General features: G+C 40.2%; 1 protein-coding gene across 1 annotated transcript; it reads right to left on the bottom strand.

The window, feature by feature from the left end:
* Positions 1-13: 13 nt before the first annotated feature.
* On the bottom strand, positions 14-26,458 carry LOC139608583 (vesicle-fusing ATPase-like). The gene is made up of 22 exons (XM_071462514.1): positions 26,306-26,458; positions 22,801-22,886; positions 22,194-22,290; positions 21,072-21,111; positions 18,291-18,457; positions 17,876-17,983; positions 17,550-17,625; positions 16,309-16,464; positions 13,646-13,845; positions 12,089-12,254; positions 11,891-11,965; positions 11,329-11,516; positions 10,214-10,309; positions 9,678-9,834; positions 9,369-9,502; positions 8,844-8,910; positions 8,622-8,701; positions 7,037-7,171; positions 6,653-6,766; positions 2,241-2,296; positions 1,967-2,037; positions 14-1,118 (listed from the first exon to the last, which is right to left on the bottom strand). The coding sequence occupies exons 1-21, from the start codon at positions 26,315-26,317 to the stop codon at positions 2,007-2,009; spliced, it is 2,241 nt and encodes a 746-aa protein (XP_071318615.1). The 5' UTR covers positions 26,318-26,458; the 3' UTR covers positions 14-1,118; positions 1,967-2,006.
* Positions 26,459-27,997: the final 1,539 nt, after the last annotated feature.

Here is a 27,997-nt window from a genome sequence, read left to right as displayed (position 1 = left end):
CAATGGTCACATCTTGTAATCCAGCATTTTTATTTAATTCCACTTAAAGATATAAAAAAAGGAGAAAAAGAGCACATGCTGTAGCAACAAAATTTCCATTTGCAGCATGTTCATGATGGGGGAGTAACTGACACTGAAACAATTCTGCCTCTTTGGTTCAAATTCATGGAGGAGTGAAGAAATCCGCACCCAGCGGATGCGCTCCTCTGCAGCTCAGCAGATGTGCTGCAGTAGCTACTGGGTAAATAGCTGACAGTGTTGTACAATCATTGCTCAACATAAGCTGCTGTGGAGGTTAACCGCAGATGTCAAAGTAGGTTCATTTCATTACACCAAATTTCTCATAATTATGAAATTACGCTAGATCATAATTATACTTTCTTATGATTACAACATGTCATAATTAGAAGAATAACATTTGATAATGAAAACAACAGGTAGATTTTTCTTAGAGGCTGCAGACATTTTTCCTGGGTTAATGTGGACATGTTTTAACGTAGTCAAAAACTAAAGTCTGACATGCTCCTCTGTGGATGTTACGGTGTACGTTCCAACTTCTGCATCTTTCAAACATTGTGAGCCCCTGCACTGAGGTAACTTCCCTTTAAAACTTTAAGTGGTCATTGATTTCATCATTAATTTCAGAAACTACAGAGTTTCTTGTTAGTATTGTGATTAATTTATTAATATCATAAAAAAGGTCGGAATGATCATATTATAAATCTGTGCATACAAATAAGGCCTTTATAAACACACAGTATTATAATTAGTGTTGGTGCATGAATGTCTACTTACAACGTGTCTTTTGCCCTGTTCTCTTTCATATATAAAATCACAGCGGGGTGCTAGGGACATTGAATGGAGATTACAGCTCTAGTCTTCAGGAAAACGCAAAATACACCAGACACCACAAACACCATTTGTTTCTCTTATTTTACATGTTCACACAGTGCTAAAGAGGAGGAGGTTGCCTGGTTGGTTGCTGCTGCAGAAAGCTGCAGTGCAGTGAGAAGCGCACAGAGCTTCGGGGATGGGAAGGAAGGATGCAGAGAGAGATGGAAACTATCTCTCGCTCGCTTCCTCCTGCCAGCCTCTTTCAGGCTTCCGTTCCTCAGCAACTGAGTGAAGAGAGACAAATAAAAGTGAGAAGAGACAGGCAGGCAAAGGAGACATGCTGCCACAAGAGAGCACCTGTCTAGTCGACCTATTTTTAGGCACGCTGTGTGCTAACTATACCATAAGTCTCTGAGGCTGCGAAGAGAAACAAAGCACTCGCTGCAAGTTGAAAAGTTGTTGCAAGTTTTTGTTGTTCATCACCCTGAGGGGTATTTCACAGAGCAGGATTAGCAAGTTAGCCAGATAACTTTAAAAAGAGAAATATCTTCTGAAACTTTGCCCATTATTGGCCATGATCAACACGCAAGAATGAATCATATTGATAATTAACTGATAGTGCCACTGAGGGGGCCTCTTGTTATTGCTTTACGTGATTACAGTTCCCACATGAGAACTGAGAACTAATGCTAACATTGGCTCTGTAGCCATAGCAAAACTTACTCCTTTTAGGCAATATGTTAATTAAAATTTGTGACATTTAAGACAAAAATACAACAGTTTGGTTTAAAAAATGACAAACAAACAAAAAAGAAAACAAGTTAATTGTAGAATTACTCATAAGGCAGTTAGTTTAATCAAAGTGTGATGGCTGAGTGTGAAAATAGCTACAATATAAAAGCGTAGGTCATTTTAACTGACCAAACATGTTTTAATGAGGCTCCCATTCTGTTTCCTTTATTATTCTGTGGTTCAACTTGTATAACATTAATTTGGTGCATGAAATTGTGCTTTAAGGGCATAAATTACTGGAGTGAGCTCACAGTTTACAGATATCTACATCAAGTCCCCTCAGCCCCACCGGGAAATGGTGAGTAGAGAATGTAACCATGCAGCCTGATGCAGGCCTTACCACTGAAGGATGCCTCTTTTTCACTGTGGCTCCACTGAGTCTAGATTGCCTTTAACGTATTAGATACCAGTCTGCAAGGAAAGAAAAAGACAAAATGTCTAATATTAATCACACTTGATACAATGATCACAATGTAAACATTTAGTGATTCTGACTAGGTTTTTCCTTTCTTTGCTACACAAGTGACAGATGTGTACATGGTGTGAGTGTTCAGTGTCACTGATGAGCCTCAAAGGAGTCGGGTTAGACAGAAAAAAAAAAAAAAAAAACTTACGCTCCTTCCTCCTTCAATAGACTCAGGAACTTGCTAACTCTGTAGTCAGGATCCATCTAAAAAGACAGACACATAACTTCTTAGTGCAAACATGCATACAGTGAAATAACCTTACATTTACTGACAGGTCTTATTTCCATTTGGAACAAACATTGGTTTCATGTAAATTTCAGACGCAAGGTGTTGAAACATCAGAGCACTTTGAAAAAGTGGCAGGTCCCGGAGTTCACGTTTCAGTTTGAACAAACAGGAGGAGGGAGAGGAAGTAAAATTAATGGCAACCTATGCAATAACTTACAGTTGGTCTGGAATCGCCTGTAGCTACTAGAATTAAGACATGAGAGCAGTCAGAAACACTGGAATGAGAGGAAAAAAGATGAAGAGAAAACTGGAGCCTAACTGTGAATGTGTACGTCTGTAGCTGTGCGGCTGTTTGCAGCATGTCTCGGCAAACACAGGTTCATACTTCTTCAGGCTTGGGATGGGGGGGGGGGGGGGGGGGGGGGGGGGGGCTGCAGGGTGCAGAGCATGGCTGTATTTGTGCATACCACAGCAATTACACAGCATCCAGCCTCAACAAACAGGCTGTACACATCATCAACATACCGGAGACACGCAGTCAGGAGGAGAAATTAACACCAGCCAGCAGTCACATTTAGGTCAATTTCCACTGCTGCTCCCTGCATGTCTGCTACCTGTTTCGTCAGGTAACCAAACATTAATTGGAAGCCGGCAGAGCTGACTGAGATGAACTAGCCACGGTGGCCTGCAAACTCCAAACAAATTCCTAAAACTGCTGTGAATCAAAGGCTCTTTGGATCAAGCAGCTCCAACAGCACAGTTGGAACACAGTTAGGCTCAGGCCTGAGGTAAGCTCTATGTCTTTTGGATCTTAAGTCATATCTGTCAAGTTAAAAGAGCAATCCAGCAAAGTTTTACTACACCTCCATGAAGTTGGGGGATTTGCAAGTGACAGATTAAAGACAGAATTGTTGCAGCAAAGACTGATATCCTGACTTTTAGGCCACGTTCACACCGAAAGCAGCCCTGCTTTAAACAGCACAGGGGTTGCATTTGCGGGGTCATGTTGTTTCATATACTAGCGAGACAATAAAAATCTGATCCGGGAAGTCCACTTGGAGGAATTGATTTATGTGTTTAAAATCTTATTAAAGGCCAAACCACAGTACAGTGGTTTGTAATACTCACAGACAGAATTTTACAACGTCACATAAGACATTCTACAACTAACGGCCTGGTCACATTAAAAACCATAACATTTTGCAACCAGCTCAGTTGACTTCAGTGGAATCACTGCGATCAGTGGATTCACTGAGCAAATTCAGCTTAGGGCTCAAGTTCAAGTTCAACTTCGGTGAACTTTGACACAAATTTGTGCTGAAGAGGTGGATATCATCAAACAAATACCACTGTCTCCTGTTGAATACCCTGAGTTAGCGCCAAGCTAACAAGCTTGTGACTGACAATCAGGGGAGCTACTTTGATGGACGCTAGCACTGTTCTCGGCTTGCTAAGGGTTAGCTATTAGTTCACCCTGTGAGTTTTTTCAACAAACCACGTTCTGGTGACACTGGACCTTAAATATTTTTGCAGACTGAGCGGGAATCCCTGGACTATTAAACTACTACGACATGTAAAACTGGTGGACTGCCCCTTTAGCTCCAAACCGGACTGTTGGTGCGGTCAGAAGGGATTTCATTTCCCGTTCATGTGTATGTGGAACAGGGCATGCAAACCTGACCTCCCATTTGGAAGATATGGTTTGCTAATATTGTTGTTATATAATTGCAAGGTGATACAGTGCAGCAGAGAAGAAAAGATGCTGCTTGGCTGCAGGGAGCAGGAGGACAGTGACAGATGTTAGCTACAGTAAAATGTTTGAAAAAACAAAGCAAAACTATAATTTACAGCTTTGTGGACTGTTGTTGTTAGCCCCCCAGCCATGCTGGCTCCTACAGTTTATGTTTACAACTCTACCCACGCTATTTCCTGTCCTCAATGTTCTACAATGCCAGTAAATTTTGGCCAAAAATTATAATTATAATATACTAATAGTATCTTTGTATCTGAATGAAATCAAACCCAGGCAATCCACCACAGTCTGAAAAAAACACAAGAACTCTTGACCTTGCTGAGTATGAGGGTTAAGGTCTTCAGAGATAGTGCTGCGGTTAAGTTGCCACCTCTGGAGTCATGTGTTCCTCCACTGGCACAAAACAAGTCCACCAGGGTTTTCTTTCCTTTTGCACTGTCTTGTTATTGAAGAGAACTAGCAAAATGCTAGCCACAAGCTTGCTGTGTGGGCGTTTATAGGCAAGCAATGGAGAACAATGTTTTCAATAAGCTGCAGTGAATGTGTTGGTGAAGCTTCACACATGTACAACATGACAGCTTTCAAGAAAAAGGCAATCATTACCTGATGGAAAGTCTGAGACCCTCATTCAAATCACGTTGGTTCCTGAGAATACTGAATCTCAGAGAGTGATGTGTGATCATCTCCGGTTTTTACAGAACCAATCACACTGTTTATCCTGGTTTTGACAGGGTCAGGGCCCCTAAAAGAATTTAATTTAATTTAATTTGAGTACAGTGTGAACAGAGGTAACTAAGCCAATTCCAACAGTGACTCTGAGAAAATGCACAAAAACACAGGCCAAACCACAAAACCCCTAAAGGCAACTTTAAAAAGGTGAGTAGACTTAATACCTACTGTACTTATCTCTCTCTCTCTCTCTCTCTCTCTCTCTCTCTATATATATATATATATATATATATATATATATATATATGACTAGTGTGTTGAAAGGGAGCCAAGAATCTGCTATGAGTTGGTGGTCTATGTTTTCATTTTTGTTTCCATAGTTGGATGGATTTAATGCATATGTGCTTTTTTTTTTTTTTAAACTTGGCCCATCTGTTGGCCCATAGGACGAGTGATCTAAATAGTATGTAAACCAAAACCATGAAGTGTGTATGATTGTTCTTATGAGTAGCTTCCCTGTGATTCAGAACACATGAATGTAAGTTGGAAAGCTAGGCAGAACATGGTTTCAAAACTATGAATGCATTGGATCGCGACGGTTTTGGAGAATGGCTTGTGAACTAGAAATGTACTGGATCCTTCTGCTCAACAAATCATCGGCAAAGCCGCACAGTTTTTCATTCCAGCTAATAGATGACAGTTTTCTGTGCCTGAGAGACAGATTCTGTTGACTGTTGAGAATGCTGGCCAGATGTCGAGGAAGAGGAGGGACAGGCTGTTGAGCTCAGACCACACTATTAGAAAAACAATAATACAGAGGCTGAGCCAATTTAAAATGTGTGTTTTGAATAAAAAATGTGAAGCGATGAATGCATTATTGAAAAGACAAGGCCTTGCTCTTCACCACTTACCTGGAACAAGAGCCTACTTTACCTTTCTATCATCTCAACCCATCAATGCACATGAAGCTGAATCTGCTGTAGATTTATCATAAGATCTTACAGCCTGTAAAAATGTAAATATTTCACTGAGGCATAGTGGTGATTTAAGTAAAATGCTAATGTCACTGTTACTATGGTAACGTTTAGCAGGGATAGTATTTATCACGTTCACCATCTTAATTTAGTGTACATGCACTAAGATGTGTGTATTAGCAAAAATAAAGTACAGGTGAGGGTGACAGGGACATTAGTTATATTAGTTTTGCTGGGGTATGATTATAAACCACAGGCTGTAAACAAAGATGGATGTAGCCTCTGTGACATCACCCATGGAAGCTCAGAGTGGACTGCTCCGCCACATAAGCTCACCCACCTGTCATTCAAACCAGCTCCGCCCTCATTTATGCAGAACTTTAAGCCACAATAAAATGTAAACAGGTGAGTTATATAAAAGTTCAGCCTCCACACAGGGGGAGGAAATTAGCTCTAGAGACCAAAACTGTTTTTTATCAGGCTATAAACATGTTTATTTCCGTTGTAACACGGGAGTCTGTGGGGATTGACTGGCTTTTGGAGCCAGGCTCAAGTGGTCATTTGAGGAACTTCAATTTTTGTCACATGCGTGTTGGCTTCATATTTTAGTTGGCGCTTGTATAAACCAAAGTACTAGATCACCAGAGTGATTACAATTCACCCTGAGTGGGACATGAATATTTGTACCAAACTTCACAGCAATCCATCCAATAGTTGTCACGGCATTTTACTCAAAACCACAAATGTCAACCTCCTGAAAAATCAGGGGATTACCAAACTATCAAATGCATTAGGCTCAGTCCTTTCACCAGTTTCATTACTATCCATCCAATAATTGTTGATTTATTTTAGTCTGGATGAGAGTGGTGGACTGAGTGACAACTACAAAAAATGCAAATGCAAAGACAGTCTCTCTCTCTAACTCTCTCTCTCACCTGAACAGCCATTTCAATCAGCATGAGCAACTTTTTTATGCCGATCCACACTGTTTTGTCCTTCACGGCTTTCGCTATGGTGGCCCGCTCTTTCTCCTGGAAACTGCCCAGCAGCTGTGGGAGACGACAGAGAGGGGGAAAGGGCACTCAGCACGGGATTTAAATCAGTAAATTCATTATTTCAAATGGGAAATGTGCTCAGAAAATGTCAATAAAAATTTCATACTATAGTACATAACATATCAGCAGCCCAGTCTGATCATCTTTAACACCTGAGTTTTGGAGTTGTATTTAAGTACAGTGCATTCAGCGTATACGTATGTAGATGTGTGTTTGTGTGTGTTTCTGTTTTGGTGTGTGTGTGTGTGTGTGTTTGCCTGTTACCTCCAGGGCCTCAACCAGCTGCTCTCCCATCGAGATGTTGGGAATGTGGATGGTGGTGCTGAAAGCATCTAACATCTCCATTTCCCTGAGGACGTCTTTACGGCTCGTGGTGCCAATGATCAGCAGCTTACGGCCCTGAAAGAGGAGCAGACATGAGCTGTTAATTTAACCATTCCTTCATACTCCTCAGCCAAGCTGGACTCTATCCCACCATCGTAATGTTATTTATCGTGCCATGGACCCAGCAAACGTGGACTTCTTATTGTTGCAGTGGTGAAACAAAATATAACATTACAACTAAAACAAAGAATATTGTTTCCCAATTACTTCTCAGGACAATGAAGAGGTCTGGTTCAGTTTGTGATTTATACATTTGATTCTGAACAGGGAAGGAAGAACAGAGGAGATAGAGGGGTAGACATAATGACTCCAATCATGGCTCCAAATTATAAATAATAAAATCCTGCATTTCCATTTCAACACAGTCGATATGAATTTGCTTTGGGGAGCTCACATTAAACGGAACAAGACCTTGGGAAATCATATAACTTCACTGAAGACCTACAACAAGCCAGGAAATGATGTAGCAAAATGGACATGGTCAAATCTTTGTCCATAATAAAAAAAAGAACTGACACTTGCTGTTTTAGTTTGAACACTTTTCAACCTTTAAAACATGGGAGAGATTTAAAATTTACCAGGTGAGAATAGTCCTGTAAAGTTACACATCCCCTTGAGCTTAAGTATTACCATTACACAGTTACTACAAAGGTGAGGGTGCTGTCTGTGTAACGTGTTATGGATTCTCTGTATTTATTAAAGTCACAGAGAAAAGAAGGGAAGAGAGGAAAGAGGAGGAATGAGGAGAGAACAACACAAGAGAAAAGAACAAGAGACAACAGGAGAGAGGAAAAACATGAGCAGAGAAGCAAAAGAATTGTAGCTCCACTAAGCCGATGAGCTGGACCAGGAGAGGAAGACGAAGGAAGAGAGGCAGAGGAGTGGCGAGTAGACTGGGGGATTATGGCTGCTGGCTGCCCCCCCATGGCGTGGGGGGTTGTGATGCTGCATGCAGATGAGGTGCCACACAGGCGGTGGTGCTGCCAGGTCCTGGCTCTCTCACAGAGCCCATTCTCCTCCGTGTCCCCCTGGCCTCCCCTGGCCCCAGGCACCCTGCTGGGCCCAGCGCTTTACAACCCCAGAGGAGCACTGCAGCCAGGCATTCAACACCAGGCCCCGCGCCACTTCTCATGCACATGCAGCCATATAGTGGGCTATACTCTCATTCACAAACCCATCAACAACAGACACACACAAACTACAAGCAAAGAAACTATGAGAAATGGGTCTCTACCACCACCATTCACTCGGAGCACAACAGGCCTGGACCAAAACAGCGGCTAATAACCATACACTCACACACAGGCGCTCACACATGCCAGTCGCAGCCAGAGACCTCCAACAATTCCTCACAAGACTGTGTGCTGGCATCCAGAAGATCTGCTGCCCTCTCTCTGCCACCTACGGACTAGCAAGTTCACAGTGAGCGTGCAGCAAATAGATTCCACAACAAAGTGTTTATTACCTTTGGAGGAGGTTTCTTCAGCAGCACCAGCAAAGCTTGTAACACCAGGTTGGAGAAACGAGGGCCGACCGGGACAAAGTCTGATGACACAGATCAGTTTTCCCATTTCACATTAATTTTACACATTAATTTAAAATTTAAACATTATTTTACATCAATTTAAAAAGAACTTTAAATGCTTGTTTTGGCTTTTGGCTCTCTGAGTGGAAACTGGGGTCTTACCCAACAAGCGTTCAATGTCATCCACAACCACACAACTCAGCTGGGATTTGTAGGCATCTTCAAATATCTGTCATAGAAAAAAAAAGTACAGTGAGGTCAGGATCACAGCAAAACAGTTGGTTTTAGGCATAATTAGAAATCGCAAAAAAAAAAACTAATCTTTTTTGTGTTATTATATTAGCAAACGCCTGTTTTCCATTTCAGAATGTCTTCCATATTTCTTGAGTCACTTTGAGTTCTCAGGTCCAAGTTCAATTTCATTTCCACATGTGTCATATTAAAGCAGTCAGGCAATAAATCTGTTAAGTGGAGATTATTCTGAACAGCATCCACAGGATGAGAAACAACAGCATGGCTTCAACCACCTTGCATCTGTGCTGGAGACACATTTTCCACACATTAATACCTTCAACAACCCCTGAACTTTTCCACACCCGGAAATGAATCTGTTCTCTATGTTTTAAGACTTTCAGGAGAACATATTAAATATTAACATTAAAAAAACTGTCAGGAGGTGAGTCTTACCTTTTTGATGGCTTGGCATTTGGCGATCTCGGAGTGTCCGATCATCTTGTCGGGGGAGCAGATCTTGATGAAGGGGAACTGGGAGTCTTCAGAAATTTTAGCTGCCAGCGCTGTTTTACCACTGTTAGGAGGACCTGAGGGGAGATGAGTCATCACAAAACCAGTTGTTTGTAATAACTGTAACAATCATTGGGCCAAGCTGTCAATCACAACCTAGTATTTATCTTAAAGCCTTTTACAGGGTTTATTTTGTGTTCGACTGTTGTGCATTGACTGAGGACGTTTGGCCTTGAGCTGTGTGGGTTCTACCTTCCAGGAGCACAGAGACGAGTGGTGTGCGGTCGCTATTCTTTGTCTGCTGCACCAGCAGCTCCCCGTCCTCTAACACAGCCGACACTGGGTCGCCCCACCGGATGATACCATTCATGATGTAGCTGGCGTAGTCCTCCTGGTTGGTACCAAACGCCTGGTGGAGAGGAGGATTTACCATACATATAATATACTTCCTTATCTTTTGTATTCTTGCCTCACATGTATGAGTACTTTCTGTGAATCGGCATAAGATGCATTTAAAATGTAAACGAATTATTAAAAATGATATATTCTTCTATATATTCCTGTGTCTTTTTTTCATCCTTTTTATTATATGTATGTTGATGTTTTCAAAAAGCTGTTTTAGAACAGTTGAAGGGGGAAGAAGGTGGGGACAGTGAATTGTTACATTTTATATAATAAAAGAACCTGAATTTCACATTAATTTGATGTGTTTATTTCTTTATTCTTTATTTTATTATTTTCTTAATAGAAGTTGAGAGGAAGAGAGAGAGTGATATGGAGCAACTTACAGGTTTGATGTCGTTATTCAGGGAGGCCATGAAGTCAAGTCTGCTGACCTGCAGCTTCTCTGCCGTCTCAATGTTTACCTCCACTGTGTTGCTGGCCTACAACACATGAATATATATAGTTATATAAACACAAGTTGTATCACAACAGATAGCTAATAATTAATTAACTTCTCTACTGAATGAACTCCATGACCCCACTGCTGAAATCCATTACATGAGGTATTGCACATTTAGATAGCACAATGTGTCAAGAGACAATGTGCTCCCTCAGAGCAGAAAGGTCACAGAGAGAAGGAGGGAGGGAAGAGTAAGAGCTTAGAGGAGTGAAGAGAAACGTCACAGCCATCAGACATGTGTAAGGCCCTTGTCTGTTATTTATCATCACCCTACAATATCTGCTGCTCTGTGTGTGTCCATGTGTGAGTGTGTCTTTGGGGGCAGAGCACTTAACAGATGAGAACTCCACCTTATCTGTGTGTCCTGCTGAGTTGTGCAGATTTGAGGCTATGCACCTGATAAAACACTTAAAGTGAGGGTGGACACACACACACACACACACACACACACACACACACACACACACACACACACTGGGTTCTGCGCCCAGTCCTTCCTCACTTGGGTGGCTGCTCAACCTGGCGCTATACACAGTAATATACTACGCCCAACAGGTGTGTGGCTTAAACTCAAAACACAAAAAAAACCCTTCAAGCGTTTGATAATAGTGTCAAATATTATCACTTATTTCAGTCCTGATCCGTTCTTATTTGACTTCGAATAGGTATGGGTTCATGTAATTTGATTAAAAGCAAAAACAGTAATAAGAATTCATCAGAAAGAGAAATCATTTTTCATTAATGAAGCTGAAATGCAACACATTCAGTGTTTTTAGCCTCTGCAATGTGAGAGTTCGCTGCTGTGAAGACAAAGACTAAGAGGTTGTGAGGGGTGAATGACTAATCAGGAAAAACAGACAGATCAATAACCAAAACTCTAACTCTTAAAATTCCTCTTTTCCAGTAACAAGGAGTAAATGGACATGGACGCATACAGTAAATAAATACAGAGTATAAATGTGAGCCATAATACTCTTAATGTCCCTTGAGGACTCTGACCTTAATGTGTCTGTTCATAGCAGTGGACTGTGCAGCCCTGACTAGCCCCTCCAGTTCGGCACCACTGTAGTTCTTCGTCTCCATGGCCAGCTCCTTAACATCTACGTCGCTGGCGAGCAGGTCGTACTGACGCATCTTTGCCGTGTGGATGTAGAGGATCTGAATGCGACCCTTCTCGTCCGGTAACCCTGACGGAAGAGAGGGAAAATAAAGGATTTAAAACTCTTAGAATTTTTATGTTTCCAACTTAAATTTAAAGTCATTCAGGGAGGTTTTCTAAGGCATCCTTCTTCTGTACTCCTTTACTTCAAACAAAGCAGGTCTCACATTAGCTGTGTGAAGCAGACAAGTGGTTTTAAGTGGCTGCATTGCCTAATTATATTTTAATTGATAAGTTTGAAAGAGGGGAGAATATAACACATTTACTTTGCCTGTCTGGATTTAGACTGAGGAAGTTTATTTTGTTTTTTTGTAAAAAAAAACCCCTCACATTAAAGAAATTGTATATTACAATAACATGTTTTCAGTAACACAGTAACTAGATGCGTTCTTCACTTCTCACCAATCTCCATCTTCACCTCCAGTCTTCCCGGCCTCAACAAGGCCTCGTCTATCAGGTCTGGCCTGTTGGTCATACCTGAAGGAGGGACAGATGGACAGATAGCGGAGAGGATGGAAAGCAGACAGAGATGAGATAGAGTGCAGATGTTCAGGGAACATTAGAGACACTGCGAGTGTTGTGTGTGTGCAGTCTGAGCACCTATGACCAGAATGTTGTTGAGCTGCTCCACTCCATCGATCTTGGACAGCAGTTGGTTGACCACGGTGTCGTGGACTCCCGTGCTGCCTGCCATGCTGCCACGCTGCTTACAGATTGCATCAATCTCATCGAAGATGATGATGTGAAGGCCGCTGTTGGCGCCGAGCTGTTGAGCAGAGGGAGAAGAAGTAGAAAAATGATAATTCATGTGATAGCTATTGTGTGTGTCTTATACCATCTGCTTACAGGAGCAGTGAGGTCCTCTAGTCTTATATGATGCCAAGAGTAAAACCAGGTTCTTGACTCGTGACTGTAGTTGTACAAGTTATTTACATAAACGCACAAATTTAACATTTGCATGCTATTGCTTTCACATCCAGAATATGTTTTCTTCCAATCAGTCATTAAGAAAGGCCACAAAACTCAAACACTGTTGCAAAAATTTATTTTAAGAATAAATTATTATTTGAAAGAAGACATTTTATTTCATATGTGCACCCTAACATGATATTTTTAGAAGATCTGAGGATACTGCAGCTTATAGACAGAAGCTGATTTGCATTTTCTTACATTTTAATGACTTAATTTGGTCCCTGGGTCATGAAATGTAAGCATGTCATGTTATATATTACATTAGTATATTATAAGGACCACGGAAAAGTTTCAGGATGCCTTTAAGGTATTTGTCAGGACGCCACCACCACTGTTACTGTAAGAAATTCAATTTGACACATCAAATCAAAATAATATTCTCAGCAGTTGTTTTCTGTCTGACACTGCCAACGTTTTTCTTTTTCAGTGTTGACCCTCAGCAGAGAGACAGATGGAAAAAGTGAGAGAGCAGCAGGGTGGGGGGTTATCCCTCCATCTACAGACCTGTCACTCTCAGCCATAGCATTTAAAGCAGGTGTGGAGCTGTCCTTATTACACACTGGATGAAGTGTGTGTGTGTGTTAGTGTGTGTTTGTGTATGTGGGGAGGGAGGTCTAATGGGAGGTCAAAGACAACCCAACCCCTCATTAGGTGGTGAAGAGTGAGGCTTGATGCTAGTGTCTCACCACCCAAACCAACCATCACTGCTGGGTTTCAATGCCCCGCCCCCGTCCTCCCTCAAACACTCACCCACAGAAACACACAAGAACTTCATCAAAGATATTACAGCTATGTCTGACTAAAGGGCAGATCTCTCCACTCCTGGAGAAATTAGTTTTTTTTTGTTTACATAGAAGAAATGCTTATCTGCGTTTGGTGGGGATGATGGGGGAACGCTGATCTCTGAGAACAGACTCAGTCTGACTTTATCTCATGTGCACATGATAAATTCAGCCAAGCTGCAGCACAACAGGTGATGCATCTGGAAGTTGTAATAAAACGGTCTCATTTGTCAACACCAGTGTTGTGTGAGGGATTTTTTTGGTTTGGTATTTTGACTTTGCTTTAAACTCTACAGTGGTTTCAAGTTCCTGCCACAATAATGGAGTTTTCAACGTAACAAAATTAAACAGGATAAACACGTATGTATGTAGGTATATACACTGAGATGTGCCCTGCTCTCACCCTCTTCTGTTCGTCCTCTGCGTCTGCAAACAGCTTCCTGATGTTGGCCTCAGACTCCCCGACGTACTTGTTGAGGATCTCAGGGCCGTTGACGATCTTTGGCTCCCGTGCCTTGAGCATCTTGCCAATCTGTCGTGCCATCAGGGTTTTACCGCAGCCTGGGGGTCCGTACAGTAGGATTCCCTTCACATGTTTACAGCCTGGAGACAGACACACAAGCAGGGAGAGAGGAGTCAGAGTTAAACTGAGCACAGGCTGCTCATTTTTACAGCAAGAAACTTACATAAAGCGAATCTGTCTACCACTTTACATGACTTAAAATCCAGTGTTAATTAAAGTCAAGTAACATTTAGGGCACAATTGGTTTACTATTGGCATTAGTTACATAATAATGAGTATAAAAAAGAAAATCAATATCATACAAGGTTATTTACTTGTTTAAAGGGGATTTTTTGGATCAATATTTTCCTCTAGTTATTGCAATTCTTCAACGATTTGTTATGTGCAATCAATAAAAAGGCTTTGACTTGTGTTTCTATTGCCTTCATAACAAAAACATACTCATGAATTCATTGTCTCAAAACATTTGTCCGTTGAAGAGCAGTATGCTCAAAAGGTCAGAAAGTCATTGGTTTAAATTGATTGTTATTGTGTCAGTTTAAATCTTGACAGCTGACATCGGAGAGATGACGGTACCTGGGGACGCTGTGGTTCATGGTCGCCACCTTTGCAGTGCGACCATTAATTTAATGCAGGTGAAATATGTTGCAACAGAAGACAGTTAGTCCAGCTGTCCACATGCACAGTCAGGAGAATGGATGATGGCAGGTTTATAACAGCTCCCATCGCAGCACCTGATTTCCTGTTTTATTCCTTCTCCATAAAGATCAAGTGTGGAGACTGTGAGATCTACACTCCACCAAGTTTACAGTGCAGGTCTGTTAATGGCCTTTTGCACCTGCTTAATGACATTTAGCCCAGACTAATTGAGAGGCCCCAGATAACCATCTGAGCTGCCATTTGGGCCCGCTGAAGGAAAAGCAGTCAGGATGACAGGTGGGGGTGGGGGGCGGGAGGCAGGGAAAAGTGATGTGTTTGTGTTGGGGTTTGTTTGGGAGAGAAAAGCACTGAAGCTTCTGTCTGTCTGCTTCAGCTCTCCAGCAGCAAAGGGCAGACAAGGTGAAACTTTCAAACTTTTAGTCCAGCGCACACACACACACACAAAGTGCATAAATGTACACATACACACTGTCTCTCTGTCAGCACCTGTGCTCCCTGCTCCCCACGCCTCCCAATTACAGCTTTACCTTTAGCTGGATTCTCTATCAGGGCATGCCATCTCATTACAGCCGCCAGCTGGCCACAGCCAAAGGCCAACTCCTGCACACAACCACCCGGCTAAAGGTCGGCTCGCACACTGCTGGATGCTGCCACAGGCCCTGAGCACTGTGGCTATGGAGTGTCTATGTGTGTCAAATTAAAGTAATGTGTGTGTTTGCCAAGCTGAGATGTTGTTACAACAGGTTTTCACAAGACTTCTAGGTCTTGGTGCGAGGATTAGGACTGATGTGATTTTGTGCACACGTGCATGGGAAGGGAGGTTTTGGTGCATGAGTCACAAAGAAGACAACCTGATGGCTTTCATTAAAGTGAAGTGTTTGAAAAGTGAATCATCATCATAATCTGACAGCTGTCAGAGATCTATTAATGAGTGTGTGCAGGGATCAGCGACAGGGGATGACAGAGTTTTTAGTCATGGTCAAGGCACCACACAGAAACGCTGCCTTGCCCGTTAATACTGAGTCTTAGTTCTGCTGATTCAGGCAATGATGCGTTTCTCAAAGGAATCACTGATGTTTTGTTTGTCATAAGGTTGATTGAAGCTTGAAACATAAACTAAAAACAGTGATTATCTTTGGCAGGTATCACTAATCTGTTCAACCTGATGGAAACTGTGGGTTTCCAGTTCTTAGAGAGACAACAGTGACTCTTTGGGGGAAAAAGTGTTTTTTCCTGCTTATTTCAGCTGTTAACATTTAGCATGTCTGGGAAATGTCCTTGTATAACTCATCTAAATCCCACTTAACAAAAGGGAAATTTTAAAGGAATGTTTTTTATTCTTGTTTTGGTTAATGGATTTAATTTTGACAAGTAGTCTTAAACTTGAATGTATGAATTTCAGTGTGGTTTGCAGAGGTCTGCAGGTGTGGGATGAGCTGTTGCTACTAAAATATGTTTAAATTTATTTACAAGCCTCTGAAGCTTATTGGGGTGTTCCATTTTCAGCCATTGCTATTATCATGTTTGCATACTTTTACTTGTATTTTATTCTGATTTGTGTGAAATAACTTAAATGAAATGAAGTAGAAATTTTCAGTGAGGCTATTCTGAAGAAAGCCTCAACCCTGAAATTGAATGTTATTGTTACCAATTGTTACCACACTGAAGAAGTATTTTACTCCCCTGTGCTGAACCTAGGGAGTGAGATCGTTTTGGTTGTGCTAATTCTTCAAATATACCTGAGCAGGACTTCAGTAAAGTCATGGATGGAAATGTGAAAATGAAATTGTCCACAATATACAGATAGTGGAAGAACGGGCACAAACAAATGAATAAGTAATGGTAAGATAGACAGGAAGAAAGGGGGGGGGGGGGGGACTCACCCATCTGTTCGACTATGTCTGGAGGGAAGACTCGGGAGGCGAAGGCTCTACGGAAGATGTCAGAAAACTCCTTGTCAAGGCCGCCAATACCCATCTTCTCGAAATTCCAGTCTGGGCTGATGATGGACTGGCGAGACTCTCGGGTCTTTGCTTTCCCTGGGGGGGTGGGGGTGACACAAATTAAATATATCACCTAAAATATGCAAACCAGGGAGCATTAAAGGTCCCATATTTTCCACTTTTCCTGTGTTTTATTTCAGGTTTGGTATCCATAAGAAGATATATTTGAGGTTAGGGTTAGTAACAGCAGGTAGCAACAAAAAATATAGCAGATTTCAGGGAAATACTCAGAGAGCACTCCAAGTGAGCTGGGCTTGGGGCATAGTTGAGAGCAGCGACTGCTTTGTTGTGACATTGCAAAATTCAAGAAGTCCTGACAGCTCATTTTAAGGCTCAGTTTCTGAATACAGGCTGTGTGCATTTCTCTGTGGACTGAGGCTTTGATACTTTCACAGTTTTAATATAGAACCTAGACCTGCTTTATAATCAGAAAACACACAGACATCTACCTTTATACTATATGGGACCTTGAATTATTATGGGAAACTGCAAATCCCCATATAAAGTCAATCCAACATTTGTAATGTTAATCAGTTGAGTCATAAACTGTGAGTTACCACAGTTACTGGGAGACACTGCTAACAAAAAGTTGTTGTTCACTTAATATTGAACAAGCACAAAGTAGTTTTGAACTGCTTTTACATGAGGTGATAGATTCTATTGATGTCTTTAATAAAATGTTCATTCAAACAGAACATATTATATTTAACCCTTCGTATGAAGGCAAACAGCATAGCAGGTGATCACTGGCACAGCTGGACTTTAATATTGTGCTGCTTCCAACAAAATGTGAAAGGAAAAGAAAGCCAAGTAAAATGTGCAAAGTGTGCCCCCTTGTGGATTTATAGAGAAGCGTCCTTCAGACAGCGTGAAATGTAAAAACACTTGGCTTTCTTTATAAGTGTCTTGTATGCAGAGGTTTTAGCAGCTCACTATCTGTGAAGATCATCAGCTTTAGTAGCTGTATTTAACATTTGCACGGGCTGTGGAGAAAAATAAAAGATGAAACTAAAATAGAAGTAATCAAGGATCCATAGCTCCTCCTGATGAAGTGTCCTTGCTTTTCAAAAGGTGAAAAGCAGCACGCTGCTATAAAAACCATGTCTGTGGCTGACACTCACCAATCAGGGTCATGGATGAGCTCTCTGCCTTTTCAAAAATCACCTGACTGTTTCCCAGCAACAAACCAATCTCAATCTGAGGAAAGACAAACAGAAGAGATGATAATACCTTGGGTCAAGGTACAATAAGTAGTTATGTTTACTCTGCTACAGGGGTAATTGTATAGATATATCTATATATATGTGTATGTGTGTAAAAAAAACAAAACTTCAACTGCATGGGGAAGGTTTAAATAAATTATGTTCATGACTTCTGTGCTATATATAAAAGCCAGAAAGAAGGTGTGTGAACATCAGGGGACACTGACAGATCATCCTTCAGGTACCTTCTGTTTCTTGCCAGAGGCATTTTCTCCCTTGAGGATGCTGGGGTCCATGGCCTCAATATCTTTTATCACCAAGCCGAACAGTTTATCGCAGCAACTAAAAACCAGCTAGAAAAAACAAGGAGATGAGGACAAGAAACATTTTAATTTCTCCATAAAACTGAGCATAGATTAACAAGCATATGGACACATTAAATCACATAAGATAACTCAAAAGTGATGCAATTAACTTCACTAAGATTTTTTTAACTGTGAACACACATTTTATCCTGTAGCTAAAATGTGCATAAGACTCATCAATGGCTATAAATCTGAAGACTTTCAATCTATTAAATTCTACATTAAACTCAGGGCTTGGCTATTGTTAGAGGACAGTGAGACAGGTACATTATTAACCCCTTGAAGTCCTACACACCTGCTGGCCAACACTGAAGGCCTGGTTGTTGAAGTGCTGGACAAATTCGCCAGCCAACTTGTCGGAGTCGTAGGGGTTGCTGTCCATGTTCTTCTTCTGCAGGAAGTCTATCTCCACTGTCATGGTGCTTATACACTGTTTGGACTTGTCAAACTTGTAGTTCGTCACTAAAGGTGGGGGAAAAACAAAAGGGTGTGAGGTTTAAAGTTTTAACAACAGCATCACAATTATTTCTGACAGGATAGTTAAGCTCCTCAAATAAATCAACTGTGGTAAATAGAATTTTTTTCCATTTGTAAGTCCAGGTCTTTAAGCTTTATACCAACTCTTGAGAAAATATCTCATTCCATAGCTGTTAGATATTATTAATTATTTCCCAGCCAGTCATTAACTTTAACAACTGCCAGCCTCTGCTGCAGATGTGGCTGATAAGAGCAGATATTGTGCTTTCCCATACACTCAAGTCATTTGATCTATTGTTAAACTAAAAATATTGACTGGTCCACTTTTCCTAAAACCTACGACCATACCTTTCATCAATATCTTCATCCCAAGAGACACATATGCATACACTCTTCAACCTCCATTAATGATTTTAATGTGTGACACACTAACTAAACAGCAGGGTCTGACGTCAGTGGTGCATTTCCACAGGATACCAAATCAATAACTGCCTTGTTATAAACAAACAGTGACTCCTTCATCCTTTGGTGTGAGGCATAGAACCTGCGACACAGCAGGCAGCTCCTGAGTTGGATATGATTTGTGCTTCTTATTTATTATTCAAATCATCTGTATGTGTCCAAACTGCTGCTAATGCCTCATCATGGAAATGAGATGAAGTGTAAGCAGTTTACTTTCCACTGATGCCAGGCAATTAAGAAAATTACCTCTGCAATGCTGCTACATTAATCATATCACATCTACCCAGAGACACTGCCAAAGCTTCCGTTATCCATTACTATTCATTATATACATATATACTTTTTTTTTTTTTTTCAATGGAAGGTTTCAACAGACAGACTGACAGGACAGTAAGATCACACCTTTGGTCAAATTATAAAAAGAGAAGGGACATTTTTTTTTCTTCAAGACAATGTTGAGAATGATTAAGGTATCATGAGATTATATTTTCATTCTTCCTTTTCACTCCTGATATGCAGACAGTATCATAATAGAGCCCATCATTTTGGGCATCACTGTGGCCTAAGGGAGGTGAGTGAAATATTCTTATCAAAGAACAGGCCTTCTCTTTCCCTGGATGCTGGCCAGCTTGAGACAGATGTGCAGTGACACCCTCCCGACAATATTGTTAGACTGTCTCTCTCTCTGCTGGGTAAATCACGTTCCTTCCACCTCTCGTGACACCTAGACAATAGTTAAACCCCCTAACCCCAAGTATAATTAGTAATCTGCAGGATGTGACTATCTGAAGCCCACACAGTCTGATGTTTTTCTGGCAGAGACGACGACTGCAGCCTTCAAAGTCTGTCACATGTAAGTTGCATAAATCCTTCAAAAGTCTGGAGGCTGAGTTTGATGTCAGAGGCTCTTCTGTGGCAAGGTGTCTGACTCAAAAGGCAGTTGGTGATAAGAGAGAAAGACTGTCAAGCACTGCTAATCAATAGATGACAAATTAATGGTAGTCATCACAAAAAGGCTGAAAGGATGTCCCTGAACAATGAAACATCTGTGCAGCTTGTGAAGGCATGTGAGCCACTGCTAACCTGATAGCAACCAGCAACATGACATTAACTTCTCATTTCAAGTCAAAATGATTACTTTGTCCCCTGAGATGCGTGTTACTTTGTCTCCTTTTGTTCTGTTTTATATTAAAAGTTAAAAATCTCAACACTTCATATTCTGCTTATCGCTGAGCAAAGATGTTATTTTGGTTTGTTCATTGCTCCTCTAAAATCATGCAGGCAGTGGCGGACATCGGGAGAATCGTGGCCTTTCCTGGGGGGCCTGAGGGTCGTTTTGTCCTGCGCCGTGAACACTCAAATTGACCAGTGATAATATAACAAGCAGGAATGAGTTGACGGACCTCGTATGATGGCTACCTCGCAGTGTGTCGATCCACACCGTTGCTGCTGCCAGCCCTAATCTTCCGACATTGAGTTTGACTTTGATAATGGCCATTAATAATAATAGTTATCCACTGTTGATGAGTAGTCAGGAAAGTGAGGACTTGTAGCCAGAAAGCAGTCGTGTGATTTTTGTTTACCCTACTTTAGAGAGTGAGAGAGTGAGAGAGAGCACAAAAACTACTACCTTCCATCTAATGTATTATTAACTTATTGACATAATTACAGCCTTTCTGCTATGACTCTTTAGTCCACATGTAGCCTCTGCTTTCTCCTGCAATAACATGCAATTGCTGAAAAAAAAAATATTTATAATTGAATTCATATTTTTCTCAGAGGCTATTTCTTGGTCAGCCAAAAAAATGTTGTAATTTTAACCTGGATAACTTTCCTCCCAGATAAATATAGTGGCCAAATTTAGTCTGGTAGCTGTTACGTCAACAAAAACAAAAATTAGCGGTCTGATGGTTTGCGTGAGGGTGGCCTCAGATGGAGTCAAATTCCTCGCCTGAATCATTGTTTCAGTCCAGCCCCTGACTGCAGAAGAATTACTACATACTTTTTACTTAACATGTCACATGGGCACACACACAAAACTAGTTAGTTGGATCAAGTTGATGTTGGTTTTTGGTTTTGATGACACTAAGAAAAACATAGAAAATCCACAGTCTTATGCTGTGAACATGAAGCTTACCTTCAACCTCTTGTCCAATCGATAAACCTGCCCATTTTCTCTGTGAGGTAACAAAGAGAGTGATTGATTTATCTCCATGTCTCATCATTTCCTTTGTATTAGGACACATTATTGCAGTAGAATCAAGGCAACAGGCTACAATTTATCCACCAATAGAAGAACAAAGCTATCAGACAAAGGACAACTACACTTCAAATTAACATCACTACGCATTTCACAGAGACATCAGTGCAACGTTCCTCTGCAACTTGGTCTTATTTCACTACATTCTTTACACTGAAATACATAACAACACTCCATAGTTCACATATCTTTGATTATCAGTTGACTATTTCTATACACAAGTGTTTTTGAGATGGTGATCATTGATGGCCGCTGTGTCAAATATGACTTGATCAGTCAGTCAGTGTTACTTAATGAATTGTTGAGGTGAAATAAGACCGTATTGAGGAGGTTACAGTAGTACCTGTGTGCTGTCGCGGCTGCCATGTTTATACACGGAGGAAGAGCAGGCAGAGACAGGAGAGGTGAAAGAGGAAAAAGCAGTGACAGACACATTGAGACAAACAAAGAGGTCCATGCAAAGAACCCACAGACAACCACGACAAGAAAGCTCAGAATTTGCCTGTCAGAATATCAACTCACGTTCTGCCACCAAGGTTAAAAACAACAATATAATGTTTGCAGGAAAGAAAACTGATAGTCACATATGTACACAACATTTTGCACCATGCAAGTGCTCACAGGAGCTTTGTGAAGAAAAACTGTGCATATCATCTATTAGTTTAATGTATTATTAAGACAGAAAATTGCAATGAGACAGATGCAGAAGTGGTATTTCATTTGATAAGGAACAGCAAATAAATAAATAAATAAATAATTAAATAAATAAATAAATGTGAGCACAGAAGCAGACGTAAGGTGATGCTGGTCGAAATACATCTGTCTGTCTCTGTACTCAGGCGTGTTGAACATTGGTTGGACTCCAATTTAAACATATGCCTGCAATTCAAAACATTTTCATTCAGTCTGTGTCTTAAAATATTCTTAATAACCTGCACAGAAAATTAGGCTCAACAGCATCACACAGCCACCATCACTTCAGCAAACACTGAGCCCTACCTGTGGCAAACTGAAGGCGATGGTCCCGGAGTTAACAGTCGGATGCGTCTTGAGGGTGAACACGTACTTGTGGGTTAAATTGCGCACAGTCACATGACTGCATGAAGATGAATAATGAAGAGACAGAGGACAAGGATTAAGTGCGGTGTGAAACATGTGTCAGCTCCCTTGAAATGACTCCCACACATTAGGTGATGATGATGTTACCATCTACAGTGCTATGAAAGTTTTGACATGAGCTTTGCAAAGTTGTGCTACAAAATTATCTTGAAATCTAGGTGGAAATGATGCAACCTTCTTGACAGTAATAGGTCAGACTGTGGTAATTCCAGTGCATTCCTAATCGTATTTTTGAAGCAAACGGAGTATAGATTTCTGAAGTATACAGAGGTAATGGGATTATGTTAAATTATCTATGGAGACAATAAAATGAGTCTGTTGATTTACTATAAAGCTAAAGGTTTTCAGCTTTTTTGCCCTAATGTGAATTATAAATGACCACAGATACAAACAGATTCTGATACAGACATATAAGTAAACAAAGCTACTGAGGCATCTGGTGTGAAACACATGGGCAGTTGCATGTATCAGAGGAAATCCCACTCACTGCTCAAACTGCGGCTCCTTCTCGCTGACGACGGCACAGTTGGTCAACGACAGTTCGTCTGTTGGGCATCGCGCCGCTTGCATTATCTGAGAAGAGAGCAGAGAGGAAAATGCAAACAGAGATTCCACTGAGGAAGTAACATCTATAGACAACACTGTTAAGAGTTACAGCCGGAACTAATTCTTTTCTCAATTAACTGTAGTGAAATAGTGAAAAAAAGTCAATTCACAGTTTCTCAGAGGCCACAGCAATGTCTTCAGTTTGAGGGAATATTTGACATTTTTCTTGAAAAATTTCTGCAACAATTAATCAACTATCAAAATATTTGCAGTTTAATTTTCTGTCGATTAATCAACTAATCGTTGCAGCTCTAATTTGAATAATGTCGACTTTTAAATAGTGAAAAAAGCCATTCAAGGTTCTTTAGGAGTTCTCTAAAAGCTATTTCATTTCAATTCACGTGCAGTGCAGATAAGTACAACACATGATCTGCTGGTGCTACTGCTGAAAAACCATAAAAGCCATTATTATGGACAGTTATGGGTAATAATTCAGTGTTTACAGTCCATGTGGATGGATCGCCACACAGTTGTACAGCTACAGAGAAAGGCAGATTGTGCAGGTCAGCACTCTTGAGGTTTAGCCCCCGCTCCCACAAAACCACCACTACATGCATGTTGCTATGGAGATCTCTTTACACTGACAAAGTCTCCCTAGATCTGCAGTAATACTTTCCAGCAGGAAACTTCCCACAGGGTCTGGTCCTTTAATTCTTACTCTATGTTTAAATGTCAAGTGTCTGTATTTCAGTGTAAACCCAGCTGAAATTTGACTTGACCTCTTTATGTTGGTTGGTTATTATTATCATTATTAAATCAAACATTGTTCAAACACACATAACTTCAATTTTCAACTATCTTAAAGGGTTAATCATTAATATTTAGAAGAAAGATTCAACTCTTCTACCTCTGCTCTGGACTGAAACACATCCTCCCACAAACTCTCTACTACATTGCTTAACACTGAGCTGCTCAACAGACAACAGCACATCATCATGGGACTTTTGCAATATTGCATACCTACAGTATTAGCCACTGGCTGAGTGACTCCACGTCCCCACCTCATGACCCACTGTGATGAAATATCAGCTAAAGGTTCAATAAGAACAATAACCACTGGAAAATGTCTGTGGGATTTAATAAGGAAAATGACCCAAATATGTATAATTGTTCAGTCAGTGTCAACCTGCTCTCTAATTAAAAATATTATAAATTAGCAATAGATGCAGGTCGAATAGTCAATGCAACACTGCAAGACTGAAGGGCATTGAGTACGTTTGCCAAATAAATCTGGAATAAAGTGGCGGCAATAAAATATGTGGCAACCCCCTAAAAACTACAACTCTAGCACACTTATTGGTGGAAACGAGCCATGATAGAGGACAGTTGTTATGTAGTTTGGCTGTCAAGCATGATGGGCTAGATGGTTAACAGAAATCCAGTGTACTGTACATTATAAATGTAGTTCAGCAGATGCCCCTGTCATAACCCCTCATACTGCAAGGACTAAGTTTAACAAGAAGAACAATCCAATGGCTCTGATAGTGTCAATCTAGTCTAATTAAACCTTTCGAAGAAAAAGACACATTCAACCTGCTCCCATTTCAAAGATCAAACTAAATTGCAGTAAACCAACAGAGAATCACTTGCTGACCTACATATCAAAAACATCTAGTTTAGTCTATTTCAAGCATTTCAATTTCTAGGCTAACAGGGGGCAACGGAAATGTCCTGATAATCTGAACTCGTTGCTTTTCACGGTAAACAGGTTGCTGATAATATGTTACTGAGAAGATCCTTTAAGGCCAGTTGGTACAGATCATACTGCCTGCTGTAGGAATGTGGGTTGACAAACAAAGAGACAACAAAAGCAAAATAAAGAACTCTAGAGGGCACCAAATGAAAATCAAGCAGCAGTCAAATTGTTATCCAAGATTTTTATTTAAAAACGCATATAAATGTATTACTTATTGGAAATTGACCTCTGAATCTTTTCTACTGAATTTTGTCTTTTTATGTTTTGTTCTGTGATTTTATATCCCCGTCCTTAGAGGCTTAAAGGAATTATATTTCATTTCTCCAAATACTTAGAGTGACAATAAAATAAACATTAACCTGAAACTTGAACATGAGAACCATGAATTGTTGCCTTTAAGTCAATGTGCACAGAGCACAGAAAATCCAAAGACTTCCTTATGCACCAGATTGTGTAAAGGACATTCCATGCATTGTTTCCATGTAATCGCCTCAAATGTATAGAGTGTAAACGAGGTACAGAAAGATTTCAGTATTTAAACGACCTTATAATCAGGGCAACTTTCTCAGTACAACTCAGAAAGACCATGAGATGCTGTTAAAAGCTCTGTAAGCTACAAAGTGGACCTTGACTTAAGACTATTTAGTCAAACTCTCTAAACTAATTTCAACACAAACCGGACACAATAAACCTAAAGTTGAAAAAATTAGTTGATTCATTGATTAGTCATTCATTGAGCAACAGAAGATTCATCTGCAATTATTTTAACATTTCCTTAATCATTTAAGTAATTTGTTAAGCAAAACTTTACTCGGACCAACTTCTCAAATGTAAATATTTCCTAGTGATATCAAATAATTTGGAGATTTCAATTAATTGAATAATCCATTTGCTGACCAACAGGAAATTAATTCTATAGCCAAAACAATAAACTGAGAAAATAATCTTCAGATTAATTGATAATGAAAAAGTAATTACAAGCAAATTGAAGGCATCACCTTGAGCTGTGGGACACTTTCACTTTTAACTTTAAAATGATCAGCTAGTGAAAATGATAAAGACTTGTAATAAACTGCATTAATTTAACTTTTAATTAGCTGTGTCTACAAACTGTCAACACTTGTATCTGTACAGCTGCACAGTGCAGTTATTAAAAAAAACAACACACACCACACAAACACAGAGATGCTTTGTTTACACAGCGACTACATGAAATTAGCCACTGAGCATTCAACAGCAGGCCAGTCCGGTTTGTCTGACTGCTCTTCTTGTCCCTTTCTAACCATTTATTATGCCGTTAACTTCCTTCATCTCACTTGTGAGCCATCATTGATTTAGCCTGTAGAAGTCGGAGCAGTACTTCCAGCCCTTAGCAGCACTTTCACATCGACAGTCAGTAACTACTAACGACACACTGCTCAGTGGCTAAAACACCTCAGCTGTTACACATATTAATTTAATGTCAGAACAACACAACCACTCGTTAGCTACAGTCTGAGTGGTCATAAGATACTCCACTCGTCTTCCGGGCTGCCTTTTGAATGACAACTAATTCTGCCACACAAGCTACTGCTGTGCTGGCTCCCTTCACAGGTACGAAAAGCCTCTCAACGTTAGCTTTAGCATTCAGTAGCTTCCGTTAGCAGTGTACTTGTGTTTGAGCTCTGATATTCGCTTCAAATGGACTCACCCGGGCCGTCATCTTTGTGTTTTTTTTTTCTTTTTTATGTTTTTTTTGTTGTTGTTGCTCTTGTTCAAGTGCAAGTCAGCATTAACGCTCCGCTGACAGGACGACTGCTGCTGCTTCTTCTTCTTCTTCGGTTTTCTGACGGTTGGCGAACAACTTCCGCATTACCGCCACCGACTGATCCGGAGGGTGAACTGCATGTCCACTCTCCAATACACCGAGCAAAGGAGCAAGAAAAATAAAGAATATAAAAGCATATGGAATTTATTTATGTTACATATATATATTACATACAGGAAACAAATGCGTGGGGTAATAAATAATGTAAAATATTATATTTAATTCTCAACAATCTTGTGTAAATGATTTATGTAGGTGTAATTTCATGTTGTTTTGATTTTATATCTTAAGTTTACATTTAAATTATATAATTTAAAATGTAGATATTGTCTACAATTTCTTGACAACACTAGATGAGAATTATATCAGAAGAAAAGGTAATGGCTAGCATAGCATAGCTAGCATAGCATAGCATTAGTGGGAGCTGCGCCCAGCCATTGAGCTGGACGCCTCGGGAGGCGGCTAGCTTGACCCCAATGGAAGACATACTATACTATTATAATCTATTATTATCTATCTATTATATCTATTATATCTATTATCTGTCTTTGTTATAGAGCAAACTAGGTCGACATTACAGATTTTAATGTTCTGTGTGTGGTTTCTAACTTTAGTGAAGAGTGTTGCATGTTCACAACTGTTCTGAGGCATGGGAATAAGAAAAGTGAATTCTTAAAAAGGTTGGGTTCTCCTTTCAATGCACAATCCATGAGTATAATATAGTAATAAAGTTATTATAGAAGCCTATAAGGGACTTTAATAAAATGGTCACCTTAAAAACAAAATGTAATATTTCAGGTCAAATTTGATCATCTTGAATAAATCAAAGAACAATTCTAAATCAGTACATCAATACATTTTCACTTTGAATATATAATTGTGTGAAAACAAACCAAGGAGATCAGATGTACTACCAAACAACAAAATGAACATGATGTGAGGAAATATAATGAACTGAACTACTCAGGAACAAAGTTGAAATGCTGGAGGGAAGCAGCTCAACTAAACAGCAAACAGAATGAGCTCAGGACCATAGACTGTACATAAAAAGCTCAGGACACAGAACAAAGAAAACTCAGGACACCTGTGTGAGCTGCCCAGTTTGCTCACCTGTGCTCCTCAGGCCAGCAGTCATGTGACCCCACTTCCCACAGGATGCTTTATTTAAGTTAAAATGCAGTACTCCAATTTGCATTTTCATTTTCATTTACTCATGTGTGTACTCATCTATGAACATATTAAAATGATAATTTTCAAAGACTTAACCTGCTCTGCAGTGACAGCATTTCAATATAATGAACAGCGCCCTTAGGCCATTGCATTTATACATATCACTATGCTTTTTTAGGGTCAAAATGAAAATGAAATCTGTCAGTTCTCTAATCAGGGACAGGTCATCAGTTCAGATGTCACTTCCTTGTCACTTGTCGCTTTGTCTGTCTGGAGCAGCGACTGTGGCTTGTGTTTCACTGTGAATGGTAAAGGTCTGTGTACAAAACTGTTGTTTATATCAATAGCATTACCATGATACTGACTTATTACATTTATTTTGTGTTATTATTTTAACTTACCCAT

This window comes from Trachinotus anak, unplaced genomic scaffold (assembly GCF_046630095.1).
Source record: "Trachinotus anak isolate AG129_WGS33_773 ecotype Australia unplaced genomic scaffold, CSIRO_AGI_Tana_v1 ptg000025l, whole genome shotgun sequence".
Classification (NCBI taxonomy): Eukaryota; Metazoa; Chordata; class Actinopteri; order Carangiformes; family Carangidae; genus Trachinotus; species Trachinotus anak.
The sequence above is the reverse complement of the archived record's forward strand: the minus strand, read 5'-3'. Positions and strand labels throughout refer to the sequence as shown.